This window comes from Peromyscus leucopus, chromosome 8b, assembly GCF_004664715.2.
Source record: "Peromyscus leucopus breed LL Stock chromosome 8b, UCI_PerLeu_2.1, whole genome shotgun sequence".
Taxonomy (NCBI): domain Eukaryota; kingdom Metazoa; phylum Chordata; class Mammalia; order Rodentia; family Cricetidae; genus Peromyscus; species Peromyscus leucopus.
The window spans coordinates 49,389,545-49,408,631 of NC_051086.1; the positions used below are offsets into that span (position 1 = coordinate 49,389,545).

General features: G+C 46.5%; 1 protein-coding gene across 1 annotated transcript in view; it reads right to left on the reverse strand.

Moving 5' to 3' along the window:
* Shisa6 (shisa family member 6) overlaps positions 1–6,558 on the reverse strand; it is a 305,394-nt gene extending 298,836 nt beyond the window's left edge. The window contains 3 exon segments of the mRNA XM_028869364.2: positions 5,838–6,324; positions 6,327–6,350; positions 6,353–6,558. Of these exon segments, the coding sequence (XP_028725197.1) occupies positions 5,838–6,324; positions 6,327–6,350; positions 6,353–6,485 (644 nt within the window). The 5' untranslated portion in view covers positions 6,486–6,558.
* Positions 6,559–19,087: the final 12,529 nt, after the last annotated feature.

Genomic DNA, 19,087 nt, shown 5'->3' on the forward strand with positions numbered 1-19,087 from the left:
AAAAAAAAAAAAAAAGACCAGGGACTATCGTGAGAAATCCTGTTGGTGGATGGAAACACGGAGGCCAGCAAGACTCAAGAGCTAGACACAGGGAAGGGACTGACAGGAGAAGGCTGTCACTCACATCTCCAAGTGTCTGAAAGTTATTTGTTGATGACTAAGAATCATGCATAAAGCAAAGCAGACTGGTTTCAATGAAGAAAATGGCACTGAGCTTGGGCCTAGGGCATGGACTCCAAGGCTTTCAGTGAAAGCTCACTCAACTAGCGGCTGGGACATGTGGCTTTGTGACCTATGCTCTATTGATTTCAAGTGTCCCACTTATAAAATTACATGTTAAACTGACTGTGAGAATAAGGCCATGATTCTGAAATGGATGGCAAAATAATGGAATATGTTAGGCTGCCTTTTCCTAGGAGTTTGGTTTTACTTATAGAAAAAGATGAAAGAATAGAGTTAACAATCGGCTCTGATTATTTTTAAAATAAGCCTACTAGAGACGGAAGGCCAAGGGTGTCGGACCCTGTTAGAGTTCGCTGGTCAACTCTCTAGGCCCTGCCTTCTTCCCCTCTGTAATATCTGCCAACAAAAGAAGTACAAACATGAGGTCATAAATGTGACTCGGGGAAAAATAAAATGAGTTTGAGCTTCTCAAAGTAAAGAGGGACAAACCCATCACAGAAAGTGTGTTTGCGATGAAGGTAGCGTAGGCCCTCATCTACCTCATCACAGCCCCCTTGCCACCAACCTGAGACAGGTTACACATCCACAAAGTCGAATCGTAATTTCGTAGTTTCACAAAATATATGTTGTCAAGGAACATGACCCCCCCCAAAAAAAAACGATAAGGCAAAATGCACTTGAGTCTGTAACAATTTCAAGCATAGGCTGTTTAGAACTTTACGTGGACAAGATGGATTCAGGGAAGAAGGAAGCTGGCAACTGTCATAGCCAGGAGCAGAGAGCTAACTCCAACACGCACTAGGTAGGGGCTCTCCCTGACTATGGGATGGAGGTAGAAAAGTAAGACCTAAATAATATCCTGCCAGGCCCTGGAGAAATCAGCCAGCAGAACTAGATGGAGAAAGTTCTTTTGGGTATCGCTGCCTTTTTATTCCAGATCTATAGGCATGTCTGTCTGGGATAATTGACCTCTTTCAGTCAGCACACTTTTCAGATGTCTTAACCATGGCTTTCTGCACAATTGATATGAACCAACACCCCAGCAATGCAGTCTCTCATGCAAATCAGTTGAAAACAATGAATTATACTTTGTCTTCTACAAGCTCCTTACCAGACTAGGACTACAGATAAAGTCTTGGTTTCTGGGCAGCAGATTCCTTGAAATGAATGTATTCTGAGACAGGGCGGGGTGAGGCAGATGTGCAAGTCTTCTGTGCGGGGGGGGGGGGGGGGCAGTGCAGAAAAGAAACATGAAGAGAGTGAGCAACATGACCCCAGAAGGTTGTCAAGGTCTCAAGACTGTTGAAAAACCATTTGCCTAGTTATATCGCTAAAGCAAGAATGAACCCAGTTAGGCTGTGTGTCAAGGAAGCGTGCTTTGGAGTTTGAACCATGTTCTGCCTTCTCTAGGCGAGTGGGGCTCCCATGCAATGTATCCACATACATTAAAGAACCAGAACAAAGTCACACCTGTGGGAGGCTCGGCAGCATTGTGTTTTGTTCCATTAGTGGTAACCATCAACTTTTCTCCCAATCACTGTCTTATTTGTTGTTATCTTCTTTCTGCCTTCCTGGGCTCCTGCGCCTAACCCTCTTTCATAATGCTTCTGTAATTTCCCGACCTTCCCCATGTGCACTTCTTTTTAAGCTCAAAGAAAAGGGGAAACATGAAAAGGGGGATGCACTTCAGCCCAGGGTAAGATTCTTTTCTCCCCTTTCCTTCCAAACATCTGTATTTGGAGTTTAAAACAAGCCGATTTAGTTCAGATCAATTCATAATGGGGAGCCCACAGTACTTGAAAAAACTGGGTGTGTGAGGATTTGACAGCTGGTCTCTCCCAATACTTAGAAACAGTTCTTCACTTGCCTCAGCTCTGTAGTGGTCCTATTACAACAGTGTTGGCCTAGAAGGAAAGCAGAGCTCTCCTGGTTTGTAATTAACTTCTAGAAGGAGAAAGGGCAAAGCAAAGTTTTCCCTGGCCTATGTTAGAAATAAGAAAGTTAGTTCAGAGACAGACTTTGCAGATGAATTACCTCCCAATACCTTCCCCTTCTCCTGATGACATACACTCTGGCTCTGCTTCTCGGAGCATCCTCCCCTGCCCATCATCTTCCCTACCCACCTTCCTTCATACTCCCAGTCCCGGACAGGCACCTCTGACTTCACCAACTGTGTCTACAGCATCTTAATAGCTTCCTGACCCATCTGTTAATTAGCCATTTAAAAAAGAAGCCACACAGTTCCTCCTTAGAGTGATTCTCATCTCCAAGACATTAATGAATCAACTCATGGTGAGGAGGAGGAATAGGTTTGGATGTGAGACAGCTAAGGGCAAAGTAGAATGCCAAAAGGGGCCAGCCTCCGAGGCTGGATGCTGGGCAGAGCTCATATTCCTGGAAGACGTGGGCCATCATTCTCTGGGCAAACAGCCTCAGGTAACGACTAGAGAGACACTCAGGAAACATGACAATCAGTGGGTGCCTGCAGTTCCAACCTCAACCTGAGAAGTCCTAAAGCAGGGGCAAGAAGGGGATGTGGCTTCTAATAGAAATGGGGTTCCAGCCAGGAAAGGCAGGACACCCTCACTCAGACACTCAGCATTAACATTGCTTCCTCCTCCCCAGGGCCCAACTAGCTGCGTGCAGGTATGTTTGCATCATCCCCCCCCCCCCCCCGGCCTTGTCTGTTAGAATCGCCAGAGAGCTGGCTAGTTCCCCTCCAGACACTGACTTCTCACTCAGAATCCTGCTAGCAAGAGCTAATCACTTCTAGAAAAAGCAAAATCTGCTGCAAGGGAGGGAGAGATGTAAGAGTCCAGCCATAAGGAATATGCATGTGTATGGCAGACAGAGGGCTGCCCAGCCTGCGAACACCAAGGCAGAGCAGATGGCCAATCCCTTCTTCCATCTCTTCTCAAACTCCCACAGTATCCCTTTGCAATGAGGCTTTTCTCACCGAAACTCCCTCAGACTCAGGAACGCTTGCCCCAGGGAAGGAAGGGGCTCAGGTCTGCCTGTCTTCAGGGAGGCTCACACACTGCAACAGCTCTGTTCTCCCTTTCAGGATGGACACATCTCGGCTCCACAGAACTGAAACACATCCCCTCTCCCGACTTGGCCTCTGACCAGGAGCATTCCTGCCCCCCCCCCCAGGAAAAACTCACTACTATGTGAATACATACCTTCTCTATCACCGCCCCCTTTCCCTACCTTGCCTCTCTCACAACACACACTACACAACTGCCCCCAGCCGGGGTGGCCAGCAGTGACATCTGAGGAATAAGCAAAGAAAGAGGAGCTTCCTCCCCCGGGGCCCATCCAGAGGTGCATTGCACGTGAGAGTAATGTGCACACTCACACTGACACACTTGGAAGGAAGAGGTCCAGGAGATATCTTGTCAGTTACCCAGAACTGAAAAAGACTTTCCCTGAGCTGCTCAAGGTTACTCCTGAGTGTCCTTAAGTGTCACTCATCGCTCCGAGTCTCATTCATCACTGATCTCCAACCCCACCACCACCCGCTACACATACACTGATAGGCATTGTCCCCTATCCACCCAGCACCAACCAGTATAATGGTTTCCAAAGCACTGATCAGGCGAGGCTGCAGCTGCTAGAGAGGTGCTGTGAACTGAATGAAATCAGGAGGTAAATTTGAGGGAGAAACATCACATATTTACATAATGGTCTGGGGCCTGAAATTCAGTCTTTTCCTCATGGTTCACTCTCTCTCCTCCTTCCACCCCAGAAAAAATGGTCCCAAGAGACCACGGTTACCCTAGTGTGGGACAGAGGGAGTCTATGGGGAAGATGAGACTACTATCAAGAACAGTGGCTTCTCCAGAGCAACATGGCAATGTTGGTTTTCACAGGGACTTAATCTCAGACTCTGAGGCCACAACCTTATCAAACACAGGTGATGTTGAACAAAGTGTACGAGGCACCAGGGGCAGGACAGGGAGAAACCCCAAGAAAGGTTTGTGAGAATCAACTAGAAAGAGGTAAGAGCCAGGGTTGGTTTAACAAGACAAGAGGAGGCAAGAGGCGATGAGCCCCTGAGTCCTGGGTCAGAGGTGACAGATGAGGAACACAGGTACATCTGCTTCAGAAAGGCACCTGCCCCTGAGCAATTCCTTCTTTGCTTTCCAAGCTGAGCCCAAGAGAGAATTCACAGCCAGACCAAACAAACTCCTGGGAAGTGTGGTGTCTTGCTCTTATTCTGCTCACAGTACCCATCCTCTGCTTGGCGAGGCATAGAGACCATAGACCATTGCTCACAATCCTAGTTCAAGTCCAAAAGGATGTTGAGTAAGTCTAGGCTGAGAGCAGCTAATGGAAGAGTGGCTAGGCCAGGTAACGAGGGGGTTAAAAGGGGATGCTCCCTTTACAGTCAACCCAAGTCTAGTACTTGAGTGTGAAATGTCTGCATTTAGTGGATTTGAGTCAATGAAACCTGACAGGGACTATCATCTTCTCACACTCACACTGTTGAGGGGGAGGGGCAGAATCAGCTCCTTCAGGATGCCTAGAAATTTCTACCTGCCTTCCTCTTTGCAGCAAGGTAGGGGTGATTAATGTTCAGAGCTCCTAAGGGAGGAGGTTGTCAAGCTATGAGGATAATAAGCAAGGTGCATGGACCAGCTAGGCTTGGTAGGTCAACTCATAAGCAGTGGACTGGGGGCTGGGCCTGGGAACTAGGGCAGTGCCCACTCTGTGTGCCAGAAATGGAAGTGTTTCCTGGGGCAGGGCTTTCATTGAAGCCACATCCAACCATTCATCTTCATGGGGACACTGGAAGCATAGCTGACTTCGCATCCTCTGCCTGTGCAATTCCTAAAGGAGAGACAGGGCTCCTGTTGTGGCTTTGACTTCCCAACGATCTCCCTGGGAGCCAGAGACAGGGTGGGAAGCAATCGGAGTGCAACTATAGACTGTCACGTTTTAAGCTCCTGTTATACATTTTGGAAGGGGGCAGTCCCCACTGTCTTTACCATGTGTGCAGTGAAAGATGCCCAGCCGGGCTGAACACCATCCAGTGTTAACTCAAAGAGGCCTGACTTGGAGGAACAAGTTCTCCAGCCTCTGCAGGGAAGATAAGCACCCTACTGGAAGGCGTACCATCTGTGCTTCTTCCCAGCAGAAGTGGGAAGAACCTTCTTCCCAGCAGAGGTGGCCACCCTTTCCATATCATCCCGTTCTTAACCCCTGGGAACATCCCAGCTTACACTAACCCACTTGCTATTCTTTTCATTGAGGTACTCACACTGTTCAGGTCTTTATATTAAGGTGGCACTCCAATTTAAAAAACAAAAACAAAAACCTAAGCACAGTACAACCCATAGTAAAGTGGCCACACACCATGAAAAAGAGAGCCTAGAGATTGGGGAATAGGTGAAATTCTTACCCTTGAACACCATCAACTCCATTGATTGGTACTTTGTCTTGCAAATCCCTCTAACACTAAAGGATGCCTAGCTGCTTCCTAAGGAACACTGGAGAGCCACAAGATTTATTGCTCTTAAAGGAAGCGACTGTGGAAGTGACTTAGAAGGAGAGAGGAGGTGTGTGCATGAAGAAGACTGGAGGTGGGGGAAGTATGTTAAGAGGGGGCGAGGCCTGGGGACCCAAGGCAGGCACCCAGCAACGCCTCTCACCTGTGGATGTTCATCTCTCGCGGGGGGCGGTGGGCCTTGTCATAGGAGACCTTGGCGAAGACGCCCGCCACGATGACGAAGGCGATCACCCCGCAGGTGATGTAGACGGTGAAGTTGGTTTTGTCCTTCTCCGGGTCGTACTTGTTCTCCGGCCCCGGCGACACCACCTTGGTGCTGGGCGTCTGCACCCATACCGGGCTTTGGTAGTTGGTGCACTGGCGCTGGTCCAGCTTCTCGTGGCGCTTCTTGCAGCAGAAGCGATAGTAGCAGGTACCGCAACAGTACAGGTAGCCGCTCTCGCTGTTGTTACACTCGAACTCCTTGTCGTACTGGCCGCTCACGTCGTAGTAGCCCCAGCACGTCTCGTAAGTGACGGTCGCGCTGGCCGCCGCCGCCGCTGCCGCCGCCGCGGACTGTCCCCGCCGGCTGCCCGCCTCCGGGACGCCGGACGCCCGGGCGGTGCTGTTCAGCTCGCGGCCGCCGCGGCTAGGGCACCTCCGGAACGCCGACCCCGACGGCTCCCGCGCCAAGGGTCCGGTTAGCCGCGCGGCCGCGGGCGGCGTCTGCGCCGGGCGGCAGGTGCAGGGACGAGAGCGACAGCAGCAGCGACAGCAGCAGAGGCGGTAGCAGGAGGCGGCGCAGCGCCATGGCGGGGCCGGGCGGGAGGGCGCGGGCGGACGCGGGCTGCAGGCCGCTGCCCCAGCGGCTGGCCGGACTCCGAGGGCGGCCGCGCGGCTGGGCGAGCGACGCGGGCCGGTCAGTGGCGGGGCGATGGCGCCATCGAGGCGCGGGCGGTGGCGGGAGCGCACGGAGCGGCGGGGCGCAGGCTGCGCGGGGCTCTCAGGCTGCGCGCCGGCTCCGCGCTCCCCCTGCGGGTTCCGCGCTCCTGGCGGGCAGCCCATCCCCCGCCCGCGCAGCGGCGGCCCCGCGCGGCTCGGCTCAGGCCGGCCCCGAAGCGCTGCTCCCGGAGGCGGCAGCGGCGGCGTGGTCCCGTCCGGGCAGGTCCTGCGGGACGAGACGGTGCAGCGGTCACGGGGTGCGGGGATCGGCGGGCTGCCGGGCGGGGAAGGAGTGCGCAGCCCTCGAGGAGTGCGTCCCGGCTGGGACGGTGGCCCGAGGGCGCACCGAGAGCCCCTGCGGGAGTCACCCGGCCGACCGGCCCCGGTGAGGTGCAGCCTGCTGAGGCTGGGGTCCGGCGGGCAGTCCGGGAGCGCGGCGGCTGCACCTCAGTCACTCACCGTACCCGGCTGCGACTGCAGCGGCGGCGGCTAGGCGGGAGCGCAGCGGTCGGAGCTAGAGAGCAGAGCTGGGAGCCGCCTGCACTAGTGGCGGAGCGTGTGCGATAGGCGAGAGGGAGACACACGCACTCACACAGCAGCACACGCGGGAGCGCCGCGCGGGGAGGGCGGGGAGGGCGGGGAGGGAGGCCAGTCGCTCGCCGCCGCCCACGTTTCCACGCCTGGGCGCCCGGGTGGGGGACGGCAGGACTCCTCTTTGCCTCTTCCCCTCTCCGAAGCTCCGCGTCACCGAAGCCCGGACACCAGTTAAGCAACACCTCGCATTAAGCTGGCAAAGAGGGAGCTCCCCCTGCTCCCCACTTCTCATACCCCGGAGCAAGATCAGAGTGAGCTCTCTGGAGCCGGCCGGCGGCAGAGTCAGACGTCCTCTGACATTATTGCCCTTCCAGCCCTCTTGGTCAAGTACCACCCCCGCCCCCCTTACCTTAGCCTGGTCTTTGCGCTGCCAGTAAGCGAGTTGGGGTTTCTGCAAGCCTCTGCCTCTCCCTAGTGGTGATGCTCGCAGTCAAGATAAGAGGTCAAACCCATTGCTACAGGTTCCTACACTGAGGCCAGGGGTCAAGTGGGTCTTGGGTCACCAAGTGCCCTGAACTTAGGCTCTTTTCTCCTTCATCTCTCATGCAGGAATGAGATAACTACAGCTCTTAGTGACACCTCGAATTCCCTCTTTCTCCAACTTTTTTTCAGCGTTGAGACTGAGTTTAAAAGTAAACAAAAAGAAAACTACCTGGGTTTTAAAGATTCCTTTTGGAAACTCCTGTATTCCTGTGCTGAAATTCCTGTTGTTGCTGCTAGGGGAGACAGGTGCGAATCAGAGGCAGGCATTCCAGAGTGAGGTAGGCATTCCTGTAACCAGGCTGGCTGGAAGGAGACCTGAAGTCTGACATTCCAAGCTGTGTGGCCACCCCAAGAGGGAGTCAGAGTCTTAGTTTGTTGTGTGTCCTTGGAGGAGGTGGGGGAACGGAGAAGATGAGAAGCAGCCGGCCAAGCTTCTGGCCATGTGTCCTGAGTACTTTGGGGGAAGGCAGGGGACAGACTGTCGGAAGTTTGGCAACAGAAATGTCCCTGAAATAGTCCACTCAATCCTACTCAGGGGGTAATTCAAACAAAAGATCAGCATTCAGGAAGAACTGGCAGTAAATGGACGGATTGAATTGGAGCTGGAACTCAAGATTCCAAGACACATAGGGACATTTTTTCACCCTGGGATGGGTAGAGAGAGATTCACTCATTCTGGCCGGCTCTTCTAGAAACACTCCATGTGTTTCTCAATACCACCACCACCTCCTCCTCCACCTCCTCCTCCTCCTCCTCTTCTTCTTCTATGGCACTTCCTGTTTCGTCAGCTTCATCTCTTAATGGTTCTGCTAACCAACACTTTTACTGTCAATCCTGCCATGCACGCTGGTGAGCGCTAGGATAAGGAACAAATAACGTAGCCCCTTCTTTAAGGAGTTCATTTACAGAGACAGTAAAATGATTTCTGCATGGCATGTTTGTGTCCACGACAGAGATGGGCACAGCCTAGTCTCAGAGCAGGGTATAGGCATCTAGCATAGCCCAGGAGAGGAGCAGTGATGGTTCAATACAGTTCTCAGGGTACTCACGAAATGCATGGTGAAGAATGATTAAGAATTAGAAAACAAGCAAGAAGGTTAAGGATGCTTCCAGCAGAGGAAACAGTAAAACTGGAAGAAGTGAATTAGTGTGGGTGGGTGAACTGGGCATGCAGAGTGGTGAAACTCTTAGAAGGGCTTCTAAATAGAGCAGCTGGGGGGCACTGTAGGTCCTGTCAAGGAATTTGTATGTATTTCACTTGCCGGGGAAATATTGGTGAGTTTTAATAGGAGAAGGTGCTATCAAATGTATAGGTTTGTTACACCCTCAAGTCCACTGGAGAAGATTGGACACAGGGAAAGCAATTTAGAAGCTGTGCTGGTAATCCAGATGCAAAATTGATGGAGCTATGAAGTGGACATACGGGAGGGATGTCTACAATGGAGGTGATGGTCTCATTCAGAAGAGCAGGCTCAAGGCAGTTAGCAGTGGTCATGTGGAAGTGTCTTTTAGAGGGCCACCTGAGGCAGCCCCCCAGGGCAACAACACAAAGCTGAGAGGAAGCAAATAGGCACACATACTTGGTATTCAGGATAGTGTATTTGAAGAAAACAGCACTGTGCCATTGAATCTGAATACTATATGTGATTTCTAAGCCAATCTCTTCCTGTCTTCTAGTGTTCCCATCTCTTTCATTTGTCCAGAATTTCCGTATGTGTATCTGGACACTCCCTCAGAAATAGGCAGAAGACTAAGTTGTTCTCATGAGAGACTCTAACAAGATTTTGTCAATCTTACCAATAAAGGGAAATTGACTAGGTTTCTCAAGTCAACTTTCCCCCCAATAGGGGCAAATGTGTTGTCAATTCCTGTACTTACAAATCATGACATCAACAGATTCACAGAAACAGTATTTTGGTAGGCTAGAATGTGCAAAATTATTTATTTCAGTCCTTATTGTAGTACATGCTATTATTACTGATAACTCTCCTGTTCACTCTTTGGGGTTGATCGGGTGACTTACCCTCCATCATGCTCCCCCCGACCCTACCCTATTTTCCCCTTTTTGTTTTTTTGAATGTTAGATTCTTGGCAGTATTAAAACATCCTTTATTTGTGGATTTGACCCATTTAAAAGTTCCAGAGAAAAATAATTTTCCCCAAACATACACTGACTTACTGAAGCCCTGAGGCTATGGGGAAAGTGCCCCAATCCTTATTTCTGAAAGGTATGTTCCAATTGGTCTGACCCAGCTGTAACAACCACCTTCTCTTTAAAAAGGATTGGTTAAGAATGCTTATGGGGGGCTGGAGAGATGGCTCATCATTTAGAGCTCTGACTGCTCTTCCAGAGTACCTGGGTTCAATTCCCAGCACCCACATGGCAGCTTACAACTGTCTATAACTTGAGAATTCAACCCTCACACAGACATACATACAGGCAAAACACCAATAAAGTAAAAGTCAATAATTTTTTAAAATGCTTGCGTGAACTAGTTCTAAATAAAGGCAATCTGATGGGGAGTGTTTGGGTGGATTTCCTTGCTGTTAAAGCAGTAATAATTTTACACTTCTGAGCATAGTTGCTCTGGATGGCAGGGGGTGGGGAGTGGTGATATTCAGCTTGATAGTCATCAGTACTGCTTACTGGGTGTCTCTGCTCTGCCCTTCAGGCATATAGTGGAATTACAACCCATGGGCTTCCTGTAAAAAGCAGTTGTCCTGCTTGGTTTTTTTGGTAATGACACAAGCTAGCATCATCTAGAGGGAACTACACTGAGCAAAGCCTATGGAGCATTTTATTAATTAGTGATTGACCTGGAAGGCCCAGCCCATGGTGGTGGTGCCACCCTGGGCAGACAGTCCTGGGGTGTATGAGAAAGCAGACTATGCAACAAGTGGGGAACAAGCCTGTGAGCAGCAGCCTCCTGCCCATGACCTCTGCTTCAGTTTCTGCCCTGACTTCCTTTGATGATGCACTGTGATGTGGAAGTGTAAGATAAAATAAACCCTTTCCTCCCCGAGTTGCTTTTAGACATGGTATGTTTTTCATAGCAATAGAAGCCCTAACTTAAGACAGGAGATAAGTGGACAAGTGGTGTTCATTCAGTGAGTTGTGAGCAGAAATTGTGTGTGGTGTTTCAGAAGCATCCAATTGCAGTGGCATCCCCATCCCACACTTCTTGTTTCCTTCTGAGGCTGGGATAAGGAAGCTTCACTGTGAGAATGGTTTTGGTACGCAGGGTTGGCGCCCAACGTCCGGCCACATATATCAACATAAGGCCCGAGAAAGCCAAAAAAAAAAAAAGGTCTGACCAAGCAGTTTCCTGGTGCTGCATCCTGGCTATCGAAGTCTCAGGTAGACTGGGGGTACAGACATGGCTCTTTTAAGAGGACCTGCTGTGCAACTGAGCACTTGAGCCGCTGGCACTGGGCACAACTCCCTGCCCAGGCAGACACAACATTCCCAGAGCTGGAGCAGGTAAATGTGGCTCTGGGGTCAGTACCTACCTGCATGAGGTTAGGCTCTGACAGAAACAAGCGGGGTGGAGCCAGTCGCTAGCATGCCATGTGATAAGCGGATCCCTGTAGCAATAGTCCAGCAGTTTAAGTTTGACTCATGTGGTCAGAGGAGGCTGCAGACATGCAGGAAGTCAGATCCCGACCAAGAAAACCTCTGAACAGCTATAATACGTTTTAAAATGTGCTTTGATACTGCAGAAAGAAAATGGGTATAGACAGTCCTAGGAAAAAATAAATAGTTTAAAAATAATAAAGTAAAATCTTTAAGGACGGAATAAAGTAAGAAATAAATAATAAAGTAAGAAATAAAAAGAAAAAAGCCATGTAAAGGTGGGAAATACACAGGACATGTGGATCTTGTATGGTGTTTTGCTGACTTTGAATTTCTTGGATGCTGATGAGCAAATGGTAGCTGCTAAGAGACATTGGATTATGGGATGAACTGAATTAAATCAGCCTATATAAGCCGGAGGCAGAGGCAGGCGGATCTCTGTGAGTTGGAGGTCAGCCTGGGAAGGCACAAAGCTACACGGAGAAACCCTGTCTCAAAAAACCAAAATAAATAAATAAATAAATCAGCCTATATACTTTAGAAATTTCTTGGCTTTGAAATGGAAGCTGGGAAATGTGTTGTATTGGGAGGGATGTTATGTTTTTCTTATGGTTCTCTTCAAAATTAATAAAGATCAGATTTGAGCAGGGGAGACCTCCTGAAAATCTTGGCTAAAGACATGAAAAATGAAACCCCAAAAGACTATAGGACGGGTGACATATATGCTGATCCCTCTACTATGGGAACAGATCTGAGCCTGGATGGGACGTGATAAATCCTGTTGGCTACAGAGTCCTTATGACTTATTCTTTCATATGGTATAGATAGAGGTTTGGTTATACAGTCCAAACAAACTTATAAAGTTAACAGATGCCTTTTCCCTGCTCAAACATAAAACAAAAAAAAAAAAATCATCTTTAACTGACTTGTGCACACTGCACATTCCATACTTGTGTTAATGCAGATATATATGTTACTTTTAAAAGTTTGTGTGTTTTCAGAAAAAAAAGGACCAGACATCAATAAAGACAAGTAGCCCTGGTGGTCCAGACCCTCAGATTGCCTCTGTTGGAGTTATCTCAAAATTCCATATCCAGAACAACTTCAAAGCTGCTAGCTGAGGTGGTCCAGCCTCACAGACTATCCAGTCAAGACTTCAGGTAAGCTCTGTATTTTCTCATCGTACAGAGACTAAACAAAAAATAATACAGTTAGCTCTCTAAGGACTTGACGGTTATCCCAATTTTCTCAGGGTCCTCTAAAGAAGCCATCACCCCCAGACAACAGGAAGCAGTCTAGATAACATGATGCCCACATTCCCAAGAGGTAGGGTAGGTGGTTTTTGCTCATTTGGTGTGTTATGGAAGTTTGTTGTCATTTAGGGGGATTGGTTACAAATTGTTATTAGTAATGATGAGGTAAAAAGCTGAAAAAGGAGATTAGATTCAAGGATCTCTTTCTGACAGGAAAAAGGAGGGATATAATATAGAAATGATGTGATAAAAGGGTAAATTATTGAATCTACTTTTAAACTAAAAAAACTATCATTCTTAAATATTATAATTGATATATGATTTTTATATATTGATACAAATTTAAGGTTATTTTTGTTATACTGTACATATGTCTAAGTTATTATACCTATGCAGCTCATTTAAAAATGTAATGTAAAGTTCTAGTCCTTGAAAGCTATTTATGATAATAAAGAAATACAGGTTAGAAGTTAGTCATTGATAACAATCAAACTTATACTCATGCTAGATATGTTTCCAAGGTCAAACAGAAATCTATTTTAAATATATAGATAGTCTTCAAATACTTCAAAGGCTTAAAGAATGTGGCATTTAAAATGTTTTACTAACATAAGGCTTTTCATGACAGTAAGACATATCTGCTCCTGGGAGCACCAATTTACTTCAAAAAAGGATGATGAGCATCAAAGAGCCTCCATATGGAATTTGCTGTCAATGTAGCAAAGCTAGCCATCTGGGCAAGAAACTGCATTGCCTCAACTGCTGACAGTATGCTGTCCAAACTGGACAAGCAGGACACAAAAGAAAGCGACTGCTGAACATTGCAAAGACAAGGTAGGACAGTCCTTCAAATTTCCTGCTTCACAGAAAAGTCTGCCAGATTTCTAGGCCTGTAGGCCAAAGATGGATGCTCCAACATTATAGTGGAACCTTGGGTGACTGGCCAGGCAGCCAGATGTCTCTGTCATTTCTATAGTTTCGGAAGTTGTTTGCTCTACACTCTCTGTTTACTCGGGTAATATTATATCCTTCTCAAGTCTCTGATGAGATTAAAGACTAGATAGTTAGAGTTTTATAGCTTTCCTTGTTACCAAATTCAAAAAAGAAACTTACATAAGAGATGTAAAGTTTATAAGGCTGAGAAAAATGAAAGCTTATGTTGTTTATCTAAGAAGATGTTTTAAGGTCTAAAAGGATATTTTTAGAATGGTAATAAAAGTTATAATAAAAAGTGGTTTATGTCTAAAACTTTGGACTCATCAAAATAAAATAGATAATAGAATAATTTCTCTAAATTTGACAAATTCAAATGGACAGACCATTGTGAGTGTATTTCTTACTTGATAATTGTTTTTAGTGTATATAACTTTACTGTATTAGCATTAAAACCTTTCCTTTTTATTTAGACAAAAAAGTGGAAATGTTGTGAGATATTTGTTCACTGTGTGAAACTGTATTGCTGTAATAATAAGCTGAACAGCCAATAGCTAGGCAGGAGGTATAGCAGGATTTCCTGGGAGAGAAAGGAAGAGGAATCTAGGCATGCAGGAGAAGACAGAAGACACAGAGAGAAAACAGAAGGTGCAAGATGGAAGAAAGATAATGCCATGTGATAGAATGTAGATTAATAGAAACAGTTTAATTAAGTTATAAGAGTTAAGCTTTGCTGGGTAGTGGTGACGGCGGTGCATGCTTTTAATCCCAGCACTCGGGAGGCAGAGGCAGATGGATCTTTGTGAGTTCGAGGCCAGCCTGGGCTACAGAGTGAGTTCCAGGAAAGGCTCCAAAGCTGCATAGAGAAACCCTGTCACACGCCTTTAATCCCAGCACTCGGGAGGCAGAGCCAGGTGGATATCTGTGAGATCGAGGCCAGTCTGAGCTACCAAGTGAGTCCCAGGAAAGGTGCAAAGCTACACAGAGAAACCCTGTCTCGAAAAACCAAAAAAAAAAAAAAAAAAAAAAAAAAGAGCTAAGCCTTATCCTATACATTCTATACATTGACACAGCCTAAGCTAAAGGCCAAACTTTTATAATTAGTAAGAAGTCTCCATGTTGTTACTTGGGGGAGATGGTAGAAAAGAAAGTCAATCTACACAGGGTCCTTTACTGACCTCAGCAGAGAAAGCATGAAAGATAAAATACATCGGTTTGTTTTTTAAAAGCCTCTAGAATTAAAATCTGTTAACGTAGGACATCCTAATTCACCCTGGGAAGGTGATGATGGAGGGATGGAGCTACCAACAGACTTATGCCCAGAGCCCTCTCAACTCTGGTCTACTAGCAATGTGAGGTGAATTCTGCCCCCCCCCCAAGCCTATTTGAATATGGACATCCTTTTAAATGTAGCCAATAGTATTTCTAATACATGAATTTCATCTTGTCATTTTTTTTTTTACCTTTTTTTTTTTTTTTTTTGAGACAATGTTTCTCTGTGTAAGAGCTCCAGCTGTCCAGGAACTTGCTTTGTAGACCAGGCTGACCTTGAACACATAGAAATCCACCTGCCTCTGCCTCCTGAGTACTGGGATTAAAGGCATGTGTCACCATGCCCAGCTACATTTTGCCATTCTTTATTTTGATTTTTCTCTAGGGTTTTGAATTAGCTATGCAACTTTGTACTGATGTATCAGTCTTATAAATTTCAGTTTTCACCTGTATGAAAGGAGGGGGACTATGTCCAAGAAGACATACCATCTTTCCTCACTATAAACTTTACCATGGCCTCTAAGCATGAACTTGGCCCCTGAGCCCAGTGTGATCTGGTCCTCAGCTGATCTAAGCCTGTTTCCTTTCAGTCTGTCTTGACTTCTCCTTCTAGCCACACTGGTACACTTCTTCTCCCTGAGAGCCTTTGTAGTAGCCTCGTTCTCTGCCCACATCCCCTTCTTGCAGGCATGTGCAGGATTCTTTCTCCCACCCTGTGGGCTCTGCTTAAGTATGATAACTGGAAATGGTGCAGTACCCATACACAGCACAGTTCTCCCAATGTGTGGGATTTGCACCTCCTCCTGATATGTTTTTCCATCACAGCATTTATCACCATCTGATAGACTTTAGACAATCCTGTTCTCTCCTTCCAGTTACAACACTGGCTCTTGATTCAGCTTTGTTGATTCCTGTATTCTAGATGCCTACATCCATGATAGAGGTCCAGTAGTCTAAAATGGACACAGAGGGAGTCTTCCCCTTCAGCTGTCAGCCCCTCTGGGGTCAGCCCCTCTGAGAACATGCCAGCTTCCCCAAGAAGCCCATATCTAGTGGCAGATTACAGTGGGGGTACCAATGTGTAGCCATTGCAGCACCAAACAAACCCTCTGGGTGAGCTTGTCTTGTCTGAAGTCCCAGAGTACCCTGGAACCAAGGTTTTACTGAGTCTATATCACATCTGCCCAATCCTGTTTTCTCCCCCATTTTCATCAGTGTTGTTCTTCTAGAAAAGTCCGCATGCCAAATTTTGTCTCCATGTCTACTTCAGAAGCTCTGATCCTGTGCCATGGGCACTCAGAAATTCACATGGAATGGATGTTTCTGAATCCCCCATTTCTCTCAGTGCCATTCTTGTTAGCAATTGCATAGCTTTTATTCTATCTTCTACAGTAACAAGTTTGAAACTATCTCCTAAGGCCACCAGTTCCGATGTTAAATAGTCTAACAGTCAGAAAATTAGAGTATATTAGCTTTTGTTAATGCTGCTGATAGGTAAATCAATTTATTCATTCACACCAAGCTTATAGTTTAGAGTGGCCTTCATGTTAGGATGACATTTTTGCATTCATGCAAAACACTGCATACACACTTTAGCTCATTTGGAAAAAATTTAAGCCTATTACTCCAGAACTGTGTGCATTTAGGGAACTTCTTGTGCAGTATGATGTTTCAGGATATCATTGTCCCTTGCTTTTACTGGGGGTGGGGGGCTTGCTTTCCTCCACTTTCATTCCAAGGGATCTGAATGGGCCACACAGGACCTACACTGCAACAAAACACATGTTAGTCAGCTTGTATACTCAGGGTGATTCAGTGACAGAAACCCACCCAGTGAGACGAGTGACAGGACTCATATGAGCAGGGCAGGAAAGAACCTCACTCTTCCCTCTGGATTGTCCTGTGGCTACTGGTGTCCTCACAGGAAGCCCAAGAAAAGAGCTGGTCTTGGGACAGGCTGAGATGCAGAGAAACATGATCCTGTTAACACCATTTGAGTCTTGGGTATAGCATCATCTTAAGTCTGCCTACAACTCTAAGAGAATATGGTAGAAGACACATTGTGTCAGTTTTCCCTCTCTCCCTGGAGAGGCCTATGACAGCTACTTCTGCATTTTTTGGAATCTAGTATCCTGTAAGTATCTAATACCTAGGTATCATGGGTTACCTAGACTATTGAATGACAAGAGATCACAAGAAAGAAATCCTAGAATTCCAGAAAATGACTTGAATATTTCATTTCCAGCCAAACTCCCAAAGGAATGTAGCCCTGGACTGAGACAAAGTAAAGCCAGAACAACCAACCAGCCCAGCCCCACCCAAAAAGTAAGAGATCACAGGAATTCCAGGTGTTTTAAGCCATTTGGTGTTGTGGTGGCTTATCACAACATAATAACCAGCTAAATCAAACTCAAGAGTTCAGACTCAAGGTAGAAGTGGGTTAGGAGTAACTTCTGGCCACAAAGATATCTGACATCATTTTTGCCAGCCACTATTTATTTCCCTAGGCTAAATACCTACAAATTGAGTACCACAAATTGAGAGAGGTTTAAATAACTGAATAGTGGCCGAGTAGTGGTGTCACACAACTTTAATTCCAGCACCTGGGAGAGAGAGGCAGGCAAATCTCTGAGTTGGAGGCCAGCCTGGCCTACAGAGTGAGTTCCAGGAGAGGCACCAAAATTACACAGAGAAACCCTGTCTTGGAAAAACAAAACAAAGCAAGCAAACAAACAAAAACTGAAATGTGTTTGTTCATGGTTCAAGGGGTTGGCAGCTTCTGAGGGCAGTGAACACAGGATCTACCCAGGTCTTTGTCCTTGGCCAAGCCTGTTGATGGCTGGCTTCTTGTTCATATGGTCCTCTTTCTACTTAAGTGTCTGTCTCCAAATTCCCCTTTTATTATTTTTTTAAGGAACCTAGATACCAATTTAGGCCAGTCCAGAAATGGTTATCCTTTCCATGCCCTGTCCAGGTCTACACACCTGTCCTGGTAAGATGCAGGAGATTCTGAAACAGAATCCTAGCACCAGGTTGGCCCTGGTTTTGTTCAACTAGCAAATGGAGCAACAGGTTTATGGTACATGCTTATGACTCAAACTATGGCATTGCAAAGTCAGATGAGCACTCAGGAATTCACAACCAGACATGTGAAAACAAGGATGATCTCAAATTATCCTTATGGCTTGTCTGGCAAGGAATTAACTCATCTCTGTGTTCATTATGTATGTTTTTCATTTATTCAGTCATTTGGTAAATATTTAACCACTCACTGCTATGTACTAGTCACTAGATAAACCCTGAAAAACACACAGAAATAGATTATACTCTCTGACCTACAATCTGGTACCCACCTTCATGAAGCTACCCTCCTTCATTTCAGAGGCTGGGAGAAAGAAGAGCCTCTGTGAGAGCAGATTAGAAATGTCTTTCCTCCTGGATGAATGCCCAATAACTCCATAGAACATGGACTTTCTCCATTAGATCACCATCTACACGATGAGAAAAATGCCTTTGAAGATTCAAACCACCTTGTGGGATGTCCTAGAAACATAACTGAATGGTCTAATACATGGGTTGCCAATTTGCTCAATGCCTTATCAGCTTGTGGAGGGATGCCCCCATCAAGGGTGCTGCTTTGCTGTTGGTACAATCCGGAATCATCCAATGTCGTTTTCTTCATGTTGAAAGCAATGATACTAAAATGCTTAAAGTCCTGCTAGTTAGAATTGATACACATCTTAAGAGTAAGATGTGATTATAGCATCCAAAAAATACAAGTTTTGTGTTTTCTTCTAACACACACACACACACACACACACACACACACACACACACACAAAATAGAGGAGTATTGTATCTGCACATATATTTTGGGTCATAAGACAGCTCATTTTAACTTGTAGTTCCTGGGTGAGTTTTTACTGAGTTATTTTCAACACACATTTACCTGGGTCTGTGGAACATGATTTTTCTACATAATATTTCTGTTCACCCCTGTTCCATACTAGAACTCCCGCTTCCTGTGCCCACAGCAGACATCACTAATCAATTATGGAATCCCTTCCTGCTGAGACCAGTTATAGCCTCAGAAAAACCTTCCAACATACAGAGCTCCAAATAACCAGCAGGCATTAACTACAGTTGGGACTAGCACACCAAATTAATCCTATTTGCCTAACAGCTCAGTGAGAGATAGCAGTCAGAATAGTTCAAGCATGACTCTATTATTTTATGGAGACACGGATTTCAGAATGTGTTTCTAACTATGCAGCATTATTGCCCCAAACCGAAGCATTTATAAGATGAATGGGATAAGCCTCCAAGGGCCACACACCAACATGGACTAAAAGATGCCGCTGC